The following is a 14,134-nucleotide window of genomic DNA, read 5'->3' as shown; positions in this document are numbered from 1 at the left end:
CTCACCAAAGCTAAATATTTCAATCTGTTTATTTCCCTTTTTTTCTTATTTTGTGCTCAACAGAGCAACTTTTTGGTTATGATCTGACTCCCCATGTAGGTGCCTGCCTTTAGGGTGCTAATATGCTATGGTAAGGAAATTTCAGTTCCAATATGTACTGATTTAGTTCGGTCAATTGATAAAGTGAGTTCTTACTGTGATTTTTGTGAGTCACATAGCCTCACTAAGAGAAAAAAGACGCTGATCATGCATGTAAGTATTCTGAGGCATGGGAAAATTGTATTTATCATCATACACAAATACACTGGCATTCTAGCTTAATCCATTAGTATTGTGGGTTTGTCAATATGAGTCCATCCCTAAAAGATACTAAAACATCTAAGTTTCTGGGCCTGGAAGTTTAAGACTAGATACCAGAACACAGAAAATTCACCAAGGCAATTAATGTTATCTTTTGAGGCCTCTTGGGAAACTGCCAGCAACCTTTCAATGGCCTACTAAAAGCCACATTGAAACCATATATAAATCTGTATTACACTTTATATTTTCAAGGCATGTTTATAACCATATTATGTTTAATTTGAGAAAAATACATTTTATAATGTATAACAGTTGCTAAATCGGGGCACCTGGGTGGCTCAACTGGTTAAGCATCCAACTCTTGATTTCAACTCAGGTCATGATCTCACATTTCATGAGCTGGAGTCCTGCATTGGGCTCTGTACTGACAGCATGGAGCCTGCTGGGGATTCTCTCTCTCCCTCTCTCTCTCTGCCCCTCCCCTGCTCACACACACACATGCATGCTCTCTCTCTCAAAATAAATAAACTTAAAAAACAAACAAACAAAAAAATAACTAACCCATGATCTAATAAAAAGGACACAGTCCTTGCAAGTTGGAGATCTGAAGTCCAATCCCAGATTGGCCATTCACTGGCCATGTGGCCTTAAACAAGTCATTTAACCTTTCTGTATTTCAACTCCTTCACTGGTAAAAAAAAAAATATCCCTGTGTATCTTGCTAACTTTTGAGTCTCAAACTTGGTATGATTTATCAAAGTACAGTTTAAATTTTTTTTTCAATGTTTTTATTTATTTTTGGGACAGAGAGAGACAGAGCATGAACGGGGGAGGGGCAGAGAGAGAGGGAGACACAGAATCGGAAACAGGCTCCAGGCTCCGAGCCATCAGCCCAGAGCCTGACGCGGGGCTCGAACTCACGGACCGCGAGATCATGACCTGGCTGAAGTCGGACGCTTAACCGACTGCGCCACCCAGGCGCCCCTCAAAGTACTGTTTAAATGACAAAGCATTATACAAATATTTTCATTATCATATACTATTAATACTACCTCCAAAGTTAGGTTACTGTAATGTGATTATAAAGAAGGAAGTGGATTCAATTTAGAAATATAATATTTCCAACTCTATAAACATTTTACCAAAGAATTGATCCAAGTACAGGATGTGCTAATGTAGTAGATTCCATTATAGGCTCCTATTCTTTTCCCCTTCCCATCCCTACACCTTTTACTACGTGACTCAGCAGTTCTTCCCACCAGAAGGAAGAGAGAATACTTACATCTGCATGATGAGTGAGGAGGAAGGGCAGAATTCTTTCCCCTTCCTTCGCTTTCAGCTTGGACATGTGACTTGCTTGGCCAATGGGATGTTGGCAGATCTGATGCAAACGCTTGAAATGTGCTTGCATAGTGAAGTCTGCCCTCTTCTCTTTTATCATCAATGACAATACCCGTGGCGCAGACCTGGACCCAACCTGTGACCAACCTATGTCAGCCAACTCCCAACCAATCCACAGACATATGAGCAAGAATATATTATTGTTGTTTTAAGTCACTGCTTTTTAAAGTGACTTCCTAAAGTCACAATAATGTGTGATTGTGACAATTGACAAGTGATAGGCTTGGTGATTATACAGAACACAGTATACTATATTTCTATGATCCCTCATTTAAAGGATCATCTTTGGGTTAGACAATATAGTCCCTAGCCATTAATTTTATCATTTATCCAACAATAATCAATGAGCACCAACTATCTGCCAGGAAGTATTCTAGGCACTGGGCTAATCAGGGTTTGTAACTTTAGCTGCCATAATAAACAATGGCAAAATCTAAGTGGCTTATTACAATAAAAGTTTATTTCCTTCTGCATAAAGGCCAATGAAGATGCTCTGAGGTGAAGGGCTCTCCTGAGTGAATCTCTTCCAAGCATGACTCAGGGATACAGACTCCTTCCATACTGTGATGCCATCATGTTCAACATGTACCTCTGACATAACTTCAGAAGAGAGAGGTGGAGTATACTGGATACTTAATCCCCTAACCCAGAAATGACACATACTCCACCGGAGAATTAGTCACATGCCCCCACACTGGTGGAGAGGGATGGGAAATTGCCATCTCTCACTGAGTAGCCACTTCCCCGTGACTCTGAAAGGGGAGAGTAAATCTTTGGTAGTTAGTTAAGCATTTCTATCACAAATGAAGAACAGAACTCCCAACCTCATGGAATTTTTGTTTATGAACTAATTATTCATACCAGATACCAAGGCTATAAAGGTGAATAAGACACGGTTCTTTCTTCAAAACACTCACAGACTTAGAGAGAAAGAAAAGATTCACACAAATAAGTATAGCAGAGCATAAATGCTGTAATAAATCCAAGTATAAGATCCAGTGTTTGCCCACAGGAAGGAATGATTAACTGCTGGGGAGGTGTAAAAGATGGCTAGATTTAATTGCGGGGGCAATGTTTGGGCTGAACCTTAAAACCTAAAGGCTTGGAGCCACTTTCCTTACAAAGCTATGGGATGACATTGAGGGCCAAAAGGAAGGGGAAAGCATCAGTGTTTACAGGTAGCATAACAACTTCTTGCTTCACATGTGAATTTGGGATAGCATAAGTTTCCTTTTTGGAGGAGCCTTCATTTCTTTGGGCACTGCTTTGGAATAACGTTCTCTATAGGAAGGCAAGTACAATACATGACCCAAGCAAGGTGGCTAATGCCGGAAAACACATAGTACCTGAAGCTGAAAACATAGGGATGGTGATATCTAAAGAGGTAGAGTTCAGGTTAAAATATATTTTTTTTCAGGTTAAAATATATATATATATATATTTTTTTTTTTTTTTTGACAGAGTATCTCTCTTCTCAAAGTCCTTGTCAGATAGAAGAGAAACCAAATAAATAATGATATAAATCATGACTCAGACTGATCTAATAAATACACATGAAATCCTTTGTATTTCAGAGAATACAGTTTTTGTATCACCCACAGAAGAGTTATAAAAATTAAATATATATTAGGCCAAAACTACAACTTTAATAAGTACCGGATAATAGACTTACTAAAAAATAGTAAGGCTACATTCTCTGACCACCAAGCAATGAAACTGAAAATTCCAAACAAAAGTAGAAAATAGTACATATGGAAAGGTAAAACACTTTCCTAAATAATCATTGTGTCCAAAAGAAAGTCAAAACTGCAACTATTTACAATACAATATAAAAAATATCTGGGACCCGGCTAAAGCTTTAATGAAGGAAATTTGTAGCTTTAAATGCTCTAGTTCTAAATTAGAAGAAAAGAAAAAAATTAAGTATGTAACATAATGGTATTCATGAAATCCAAGAAAGCCAACAGAAAATTATTAGACCTAAGGAGAGTCTTCATTTAGATCTATCTGATGCAAAACCTCTGCACTTAGCTGCTATGCCTTGCTGCTTCCTGGTGTGTAAATCACTTTATAAAAGGAGATGAAAGGCTAGGTGCCCTCTACTTGCTTCTACACAATCCAGTGAGACCGTTCTAAAGAAGATGGCCTGATTTTTCAGGCCAACCCTGATTAGGATGCAGTAAAAGAACACATCAAAAGTTCAATAAAAGTGAAGAAGAGAACAGTATTCCCAAACATTTGTCATTGTTCTCTTGTAAACTGATCTCTTTTAATGACAATCAAATGTGAAAAGTCACTCCTTATTAAAAGCTATAGAAAAATTACACACTAACCAGTCGTATTATTAGGCTGGTTTCTTACAAGTCAAAGTAGAAACCAAAGTGATACCGTTTGAATAAATTAAAGAAAGATAAATATGTCAAAACCTAAAATAGATTAGCTTATCTTTAAACATCAAGAGTTCTTTAATTCACCATCTGGATCTAAATTTAACCTTGTTAGCCCTTTTTAGCTAAATATGCAGAGAAATCCATGTGAATCTGTAAAACGGCCCAACTAGCTGTAAGATTCTGGAAAATGAATTGTATCCACCCTGTTCACAGCCATAACCTCAGCATCTGGGTATGGCATACAGCATGCGTGATAAATGTAGACTGAACGAATGAACAGATGAATAGACAATATTTTTCCTATTTCTATTAATGAACGATGCCCAACGATAGAGATTTACATTGTATTTCCTTGCTCTTCGTTTGTCACAAGCCATTCAAAAATAAGAAACTGAAAATGACAACATTGATTTGAAGCAACTGAAAAGTATTACCAATATACTGTCACACAGATAAGATCTGAAAATGTTTCCTTTATTAATATTTCTTAAGAAAGCCTCACTATGTTAGGGCAGACTGTCTCGTTTGTCGCAAGCTTTCAACACCCTAAGTTCTACACCATTCAGATTCCTCATTTCCCTTCAACCTAGTGACCACCATTAGCAGCCCACTGTATTTTTCACTGCCCTTATGTTTTTGCCTCAAGCTTTAACTGATTATATTCTTTGATTTCCTTACCCTGGCGTAGAGTCCTTTTAACTACAGATCTTAAAAGCGACACTAGCTGCTTTTTGTTCCTTGGGTTTTTTTTCCCCCCTTCAGGATAATTATATTCCGTTGTGCCTTTTATTATCGTGTCTTTTAGGATCTCCTAACCTTGTACACTCTTGGGCTTTATTTAATAGTGAGCTCCCTCCTCTACTCTCCACACTAAACCATGCTCATTAGGTTTCTTAATCCTCCATAATTTGCTTTCATGAAACCTTATACCTTTGAGTTGCTGTGTTCTGCGAGCCCATATCTTTAGTATAGCTATTCCAAGCAGCCCAGAATCAACAAGCACCAAACATAAGCTTATTCACTTTCTCAGCCAACATGACTCTACAGAAAAGAAAAAAAAAAAAATCTTTGTTTTGAATGTTTATGGACCATGAAACCATCATTTTAACTTGGTATTTCATTTTCTCATTCAAACATGGCCTGAGAAGGTTAACACCACAGATTTAGACTCCGGGCAGTCCTTGACGTATAGTTATTAACTTACAGGCTTCAGGTTCTTCTTGGTCAGAAAACTATCCTATTTTAACAGAACAGAAATAACAATATCCTGATGTTAACATAGTGACTAGTAAATTCCAACTATATGTTTGCCTTATATTCAGGATTCAGGAGAAGAGAAAAACATCTTTTTTGAGTTATTCTCCAAGAGCTCTGCTTTTCCAAATGTTTTTTTTTTTTTAAAGACATGTGCATGTTCCTGAAATCTGACTATACACTCAACGCTGCTCTTTCCAGCAGTTCATCCTCTGCTTTCTCTTCAGATCTACTCATCACTCACACCTTTGCTAATGGGTATGTACAGGAGGGCAAAGACAGCATATATTCGGTTTTTAACTTCTTTCGGTGAAATTAAAAAAAAAAAAACAACAATTTAGTAGAGAACTGAAAGAGTTAACGAAGTTTCCAAAGGTGCCTTGCTTATTCAAGCAAAGTTTACACTTCAGCCCTGTGCATGTTAACTTGTGATCCTCCCCATCCAGATGACAGAAAGCAAAGCCAGTAATTTCTTTATTTAATTGGTTTGCATCCACACACTGACCTCCAGGGCTCTGTTTACATAGCCTATCATGCAATATGCTCCACAGTTCCCTGCCTCTTTCCAAAGCATGTTTCTCCTGAGATTTGATATATAGCTTTCATGTTTAATCACTGCATTAGACTCAATGCTCTGCTTCCTCCACATCAACTAACTTCCCTTCTTGGGAGGTGGGGAGAAGAGCACGGCTTCTTGCTACTCCTGAACATAAAAGGAAGTCTGTTTCACTCTATTAATAAAATCACCAGCTACACACGAATGCAGGCAAGCAACAGCAGTGCATCAACTAGGAAACAGCATTGAAATGGAAACCCTAAAACCGCGTGAGAAAGAAGGTGGCCTGATTGCTCTCCATCGGCAAAGCCAAAAGCTTGACGTGACTGAGTTATAAACCAACAGAAACAAACTTTAATCAGTATATAACTCAGTACATAGAGGACACAGCTAGAGGGCAGCTAAAGTGTTAATCAAATTAATCTCCAGGACAGAACATTCCTGGGGTTCTCAGATCAGAATTAATTCAGTGCCGCTACCTTCTGGTTAAAGGTTTTCTTAACCTTCACCACAAATAGAACTTTTGAGGACCCTTTAACTGATGTGGACATGGTAATGCCACAACCAACCCTTTCCAGAAGAATCTGTATGTGACCCACATTTCTGAGACAGACAAAAAAAACTCAAAAAAATAGTTGATCTCTTTCAGTAAATCAAGACAATCCATAACCTTCAGGCTTCAAAAATGACATGAAATGGACGTATTTTACTTTAAAATATGTCAAGCAAAGAAAGGAAAGTGAAATAAATATGGCAAATTATTAACAATAGTAAAATCCAGATGATGGATTATGTGGATGTCCACTATACCACACTCTCTAATTTTATAGAGAGTTGAAATTTTTCATTATAAAATTTTTTGAAACTTTAAAAAACACAAGTTTGTTTGCAGATGCTTTTATAGAAAAAAAAATTGATATAATTTTGATGAGAAAAAATTTAAATCTCTCTCTAGGCTGATCATTCAACAACCGACATTTTTCCCCACGTGATGACAGTGAAAACCTCCCTTCCTTCCTCATGAATCTCACTCCACAGTCAGAAACTTGGTTACACACACTACAAATGTGCATAAGCCCTGCATGAATTGGGTTCCTCACTTGGGAGGGGAGCTATAGGTACATACATATACATGTCACATTTTACTTTGAAATCCTTTCCTTTATGGCTAGTCACTGACCATACTGTTTATTTTTTAAGTGTTTTTGTTTTGTTTTGTTTTGCCTTGGTAAGATTGGCATCCTCCTTCATTTACAAAGCTTACTCTGTCAGGAACACTCTTACAGCTGTATACAACATTAAGCAGAGCAAGTTCACTTTCTGTATTTGATGAACAATAGAGAATCTGAACCTATTAAAGTCATACATTTAATTGTTCCAATATGCTATCTTATTTCTGACCAAAATTTGCATGATAGAGCGTGCCAAAGAATACAGGTCCAGCTTCCTCTGCCATGATTCCCTCATTCGATACTAAGCTAAAAGAGCTTATAAGAAAACATAATTACCTGTTTCTTAATTTGAAACCATCTGAATTCTTTCCATAACATATCTAAATTCTAAATTAAAAGAATAAATAAACTTTTCATCAGTATTCCCCATAAGATTTTTCAGGGTACAGAACTTTGTACTTTTCAAAGACATGCAGATGTGGTCCGTGATAAACCTGCTTAAAAAAATTAGGACTTAGAAAAAATAAGGATCATGAACAAAATCTTTGGTCACTAGAGTGGAAGATGTATGCCTGTACAGATGTTATAACTATCACTACAGGAGTTTAGCGGCATATTTTAATTTGGATTTCAAAATTCAACGTAAATTTTCTGACTTTGACAATAGCTGCCTAATATTTCAATTTTGTACACTATTTCCAGGTTTTACCTTCAAAATGAACCTGGTGGACTTTTTCATTTTTGAGAACTATGTTCCAGATACTATACCCTAAAATCAGTTTCTGATTGATGTTTAGGGAATTAAATCGGATCATAACAAAGTAGGCCCTTAATATGACACTTGGTGACTTACTGGCAAATGATAAAAAGACATCCCACTTCTATGTAAAAATTCATTCTCTATCAAGTCTATTCATTTATTTTTTATCATACTTAAATATTTTACTGTTTAAAAAACGACAAAGACTTTTCACCTTATTTTGAGTCACCTCCTATGAATCAATAAAAAAGTCAAGTCACTGATATAAGGCCACCATGACTTCAGTCTCCATGTAGTCAATATTGTAAACGAGAAATGTTGGTTTTATGCTATTAATGTCAGATGTGATTCAGAAGCCCAAGAACACACAGAATGGAAAGATTTCTGGTGAAATTGTTAGCTCAAATGTACCAACTTCATATTAAAGAGGCTTACCAAATTGGAGGCATTCATAAAGGAATACAATAAAAGAAAGATGAAGCTTTTAACGAAAAAGCATTTTGGCTCCTTAACACCACTACCAAAAAGAATATATAGTCCTTAGTTCCCTTGGGAGCATAATAAACAAAAAAATGTTTTTAAGTTAAAACACAATGGAACTCAAACCAGAGTCAGAATGTTACTTTTAAATTCAATAAATTCTATGTTTCTCTGAAAATTATTTTCTCCTCGAAAAATAAAAAATAATCAACGTTTATTTATCTATTAACAGTTCACTAAAGGGCATAAGGCCTTTGTACTGAATAAGAGGAAATTTTTGTGCTTTAATTATAAACACCATTAGAAATTCTGGAGCACATAAATCTCAGAAAATGACACAAAGCCTCAGTCAAACCTAAGGATTATATGGCTACATTCATGCTTAATGAAAAGAAAACATCTAATGAGGCTGATATGCCAGTTTGTGAGAATGTGAATTTTGTCTTGATAGATACAAAAATAATGGCTTAAGGTGACCTTAGTTTTGCATTATCCACTCCCACAACAAAACAAATTTTTTAAAAAACTAATAAATCATAAAGAAATTTCCATTTCTACTGGCTAAAACTCCTTACAGTTTGCTGGATTAAATGTATTTATTATCCACATTTGACGACAAGTCCCTTTCACATAATCTTCAAATTATTCAGGATGCTTTGCCTACTGAGAGAATAATATTGTATTTTGAGCGGCAAGAATGTACAACCCCCACTTCTGCTCTTAAAGTGGAACTCTGCAGATAGAGAGCATTTAATGCTTATGGCAGAACTATCGAGAATCCCAAAGTGAACATCTCAAGTTCTGATTCCAGGCAGCCAATCGCCCTGCTTTGAGGTGGGGTTCATATTTTGAAAAGAGGCTGCCTCGTCTGTTTAAAATCAAAATGGCTCTTGATCTGATGAGTTGCTCCTCAGAGAATAATGTAAATAAAATATACTCAGAATAACATCACTAATGTAAACATACCTGAGCCGGAGTCAAATTTGCTTTCTGACCTGCAAAGAGAAAGAAATGTTTTACAATACAAAAATTGCATATTAAGGAACAACTGGTACTTTATGGGAGGGGATGTAGTGGTTACAGATTTCAGTTCAATGGCCAACAAGGAAAACAGCTTTTTAAAATGTAAATACATATCTCTTTTAACTATTTTAAACGTATGCATTATCCTACATCCCCTGAACATGCACATATCTGCAGAGATAGCAAGCATGAAAAAGATACTAACTTTTTAACTTGTTTTGAGAGAAGGAGCATAAATTGCGTTAAAAAAAAAAAAGAGGTAGATTAACTTGTTTCCGTAATATAATAAAGCAATAAAAAACTCAAATTTAAATTTATCCTCTTTACTTATTATTAAAGATTTCCAATTATTCAACACCAGGTAATTTTTCACTAAGTTGTTCGCTGAGTAAATGAACCTGGTAACCCCATACATTTAACAAGAGGGAGAAAAAAAATCTGAGCCCTTGTGGGAACATTATGTTTCAGATATAGGCTAATACTGGTTGTAAATTCAGAAGCCTTTGAAGCTCTCAGTTCGGCTGTGGGAAAACTTCTGTTGGGTAATTACTCTCAAGATGCTGCTGATGTGCTGTCAGGCAGAATTAACCCTATGACTAGGCCTATCTACACAAGCTACTATAAGACAGCATTGTCTATATCTAGCTCTCAAACCAATTAGTGGGCATGCTCCAGTCGGATTTATATCACACGTTAACAATCAATAGTATATATGTTCACAGCTGCCACAGCAAGATACAAGAACCCACCAGCAGGAGTCCTGTTAAGGGATGTTACATTGACAGAGAAGACTTTTTTTTTTTTTTTCCTGGGGAAATGTAGTTAACTAAGTGGGAAAGGAGATTTCTTTGAAATTATGCCAGGGTACCAAAGCACTTTTGGAAGCCGGTGGCTTTCTTTACCTAAATTAGTTTCAAGAGAAGTCATCAAAGGGGAGAGGGGGAGAGGATAAGCAAGAGGCAGCTTTCTTTGTCATAAAAACCCATTTTCTCAAGTATTCCTAAATGAGGTTTCACCTGATACTTAGAGTCAATAATGGTAAAAACAAAAAAGTGTTGTCACGGCCACGGTTGCCGACAACCAGCAGCGCGATGCAGGCCAAGCTCTCCCAAGCCCTAGCCTGACCGCACTCCTCATCCCACTCCTTCACTTAGACGGCCCCGACTGCTCTTCCAGGTGCAAACACTTTTGCTTTTTGTCCTCTCTTCTCTTCTGGAAAGGCTTGCCTCGCGCCCTCTTCTTTGTTCCCAGCATCCCTGAGCACAGCTCGAAATGGCGTTGGCCCCACATCCTGCTGGTTTCCTTGCCTATCTTCCCCACTACACCTTCCTCATCTCTGCAGCCACAGCGGTTGCACGACACCTGCTGCTTGTACCCAACAACTGTCGGTGGAGGGGAACTTCCACCAACAAACACACATCCTTCTCACCTGGATAGGAGGTGTTCTTCCTTCTGTCTGGGTTTTTCTCCACTTATGTGCTAAAATGCATTCTCTCATCTGCCCTGGAACCAGGCTGGATGAATGACTCCTCTCTGCTGCATCTTTCTTTTTTTTTTTTTTTTTTTAAGTTTATCAGTTTATTTTGAGAGAAACACAGAGAGAGCAACAGCAAGGGAGGGGCAGAGAGAGGGGAAGAGAGAGAATCCCAAGCAGGCTCTGTTCTGTCAGCGCAGAGCCGGACGCAGGGCTCCAACTCACGAACCGTGAGATCGTGACCTGAGCCGAGATCCAGAGTCTGGCGCTTAAAACCGACTGAGCCACCCAGGCGCCCCTCTCGTGTCTTCAATATCCAGGTTTCCCGCAGGTTTCTCCTCCCTTCTGAAGAGGAGTGCTCAGGAATTAAATAAATATCCTCCTTCAAGTAGGTGCCCTATACTTGTTATCTGCTTTCCTCCTATGCTCACAATCGAGCCTATGGGAAAGGGTAAACTATACCGTATGGTGTATGTTTTCTTCTCCTGACCTCCCAGCACATTCGCTGTTTGAGCCACCACGATCTGTCCTGGCTAAGGTTTATCAGTGGCTTCCCGTTGCTAAACCAAAAGCCCTCTTACCATCCCTACTTTACTAAACCTCTCTCCGACTAACAAGCAATACTACCTGAATGTAGCACTGGGACCTCAAATGACCTATGTACTAAGCTCAATTCAATGTATTTTCCTTCAAATATAATTCTCTGCTATATTCCCTATCACTGAAATTGGGCATCATGATATTGTCCTAGTTTTCTTCTGCACCCCCTGTATCAAATTTGTCACTAAGACCTGTTGATTTCACTACCTCCCCCTTCTCTCTGTTCTTACTCTTACCACCTTTGGGCTTATCTTTGACTCAGAATCTCATGCCCAGAAATCCCACCCACCCATCCAATCCGTCACCCCATCAGCTGCCAGATGTCTCCAAAACACGAATCTGATCACATTACCACCACCTCAAAAACTAGAGCAGGCCTCTCCAAACTTGGGTCACAAATTGACCCATTAGTGGATTATAAAATTAATTTAATACAACTAGTATTTTTTTTTTAAACCTGAACTGGAATAGAAAAGAAGACAAATGCACTCCACATATTGAGAGTCTGGGCAATTTTGCACAACTTTTGGGTATGTGTACGTGCATTTGTGTCTGCGCGTGATGGCACACGTGGGTGCTATGCAGCACTAGCCTTACGAGTGAGCTAAAGGCTCTGCTCTGGTCTTCCTCTGGCTGTGCCCTCCTCCCCACCAGGCAAGGAGTCCCCTCTTGTATCCGAAGCTCCAAGTACCAGGGTCTGTGGCATTCTTCACCCAAAGGGCCCTGCCTGAGCCAGCTTCCTCACCCTAGATGGGCCCTTTCTTCAAGTCAGGTTGTTCTACTAGTGTATGTACCTCAAGCCCGAGGGGTGGCCAAAAGCTGCTGCTTGAAGGAGGGAGCTTGGACCCAAGGGCAGAAGGAAGGGGACACAAAGAGGACGGGGCAAAATGTTATTTCTGCTCAGAGAATTCTTAATTCAAACCCTTCCGTGAGAGTGGAGGATTGGAGCACCTAGGGGCCAGAGGTTGCCCCTTGGACCAGACCGGCAAGGTCTACACAGCCTTGGAACTCAGGCGCAGGGCCGGTGGAGATGGGGAAGGGGCGATGACAGGACAGAGGCTGGCAGAAACGAAAGAGCTCCTCCCCCCAGAAAAGAAGAAAACAAAGGAGGTGTTCTCTTATGGATTCCACAGCCTTTGGAAGAGAAGGCTGAGGGAGACGTCCCCTCCTCTTCTCCCACTCTTGGCCCACTTGCCATTGTCTCTGCATTTCCCCAGGATGAATAATGAATAATAGTCTTTTGGTGGAAGTCTAAATTAACTTTATTTGCACTGTTCTCAGTTATTTGGTATCAATGGTTTTACACACAGTTTTCACTGCTTTTGTCAAGATAGATTGGTATATCCTTTTCTAACAGTTTATTGCCTTGATTTATAACTTCTTAAATGACTAGCTCTCTTGTATCCCCATTTGTCCTCTTGCCCAGGTCCTGCAAGTGGTAGGACCAGGCCTGGTAATAAATCGTCATGTAAAAAGGTACTCACTCCAGGCTCCTCCACCCCATCTCTAATCCACACCGTATCCTTCACTCTCACCAAATAAAGAACCGTTACCACATTATGAGCCTGCATCCAGTACTCTCAGGCTAGAATGCCCTCCCCCCAGCTCATCACTGACAAACTCTTACTCAACTATGAAGACTCCCCTCCATCCCATCAGCACCCTGCCTGCCCCCCTTGCCTCCCAGACACTAACCTCAGCAAGATGCAGACTGGGTTTCATCCATCTGCATATTCCCAACACTTACTGAAGCATGTGACATTTAAGAGTTTTTAAAATTTTACAGTAGGGGGCGCCTGGGTGGCTCAGTCAGTTCAGCGTCCGACTCTTGGTTTTGGCTTGGGTCATGATCTCACGGTTTGTGCGTTCAAGCCCTGCGTCAGGCTCTGTGCCATGGCAGGAGCAGGCATGGCACGGAGTCTGCTTACGACTCTCTCTCTCCACCCCCACCTCCCCCCCCAGTTCTCCCCTGCTTGCACTCTCTCTTTTTCTCTCTCTCTCTCAAAATAAATAAGTAAACTTTAAAGAAATTAATTAATAGGAATTAATTACATGAATTAATACATGAACAAATGAATCTGTAAACTAAAAGAAAGCTAAAAATAAGGTACAGTGGCCCAAACCTCTATAAAATGCATCTTTTGAGACATGAAAAATCATATCAAAAAACTTTTATCCCTCAGACCATCTTATCTTCTCCAGAGATAGCTGGCCAATACGTAAAATATACCCATAAAGTGCAGAGAAAACATCTTCACAAACTAATTAATGATGTTGGGTATCAGTTTAAAAACAAGAGTATTTTTAGAATTCTCAAACATAGTACTGAACCTTCAAAAAACACACAACTACTCTATTAATAATTAAGACATAATAATAGAGTTAATACTATCAGTTTGAGGGTTAAGGAAAATTGGTCCTATAGTATAAGTTAAATCAGATTTCTCAGATTTTCTATACACACATGGAATCAATACACACGTACACATTCAAGACACAAAGTATGTACTGTGGACTATGATCATCTCTCCTTCTAAATCCTCTTTAAGGAAGTAAGCAAAATATAGATTGCAACAAACAAATGGCAAATGTGGGGGAAAAAAGGATTCACACATAATACAGATTACACAAGAAAAGCAAAGAAAGGATGTTCATTCATTCATTCCAAACCATGTATGATGTGCTTTTTTTCAGTAATTCACTAAGCTTATACGGCAGGGATAT

General features: G+C 38.8%; 1 protein-coding gene across 3 annotated transcripts in view; it reads right to left on the bottom strand.

Annotated features, from left to right (window-relative positions):
- MSRB3 (methionine sulfoxide reductase B3) overlaps nucleotides 1–14,134 on the bottom strand; it is a 174,599-nt gene that overhangs the window by 82,461 nt on the left and 78,004 nt on the right. For all 3 annotated transcript variants that reach the window (XM_043562958.1, XM_043562959.1, XM_043562960.1), the window contains one exon: nucleotides 9,280–9,308. In XM_043562958.1, the coding sequence (XP_043418893.1) occupies nucleotides 9,280–9,308 (29 nt within the window). The remainder of the gene's footprint in view (nucleotides 1–9,279; nucleotides 9,309–14,134) is intronic.

This window comes from Prionailurus bengalensis, chromosome B4 (genome assembly GCF_016509475.1).
Source record: "Prionailurus bengalensis isolate Pbe53 chromosome B4, Fcat_Pben_1.1_paternal_pri, whole genome shotgun sequence".
In the NCBI taxonomy this organism is placed as follows: Eukaryota; Metazoa; Chordata; class Mammalia; order Carnivora; family Felidae; genus Prionailurus; species Prionailurus bengalensis.
Note: the sequence above shows the minus strand (reverse complement) of the source record. Positions and strands in the feature narration are given on the sequence as shown.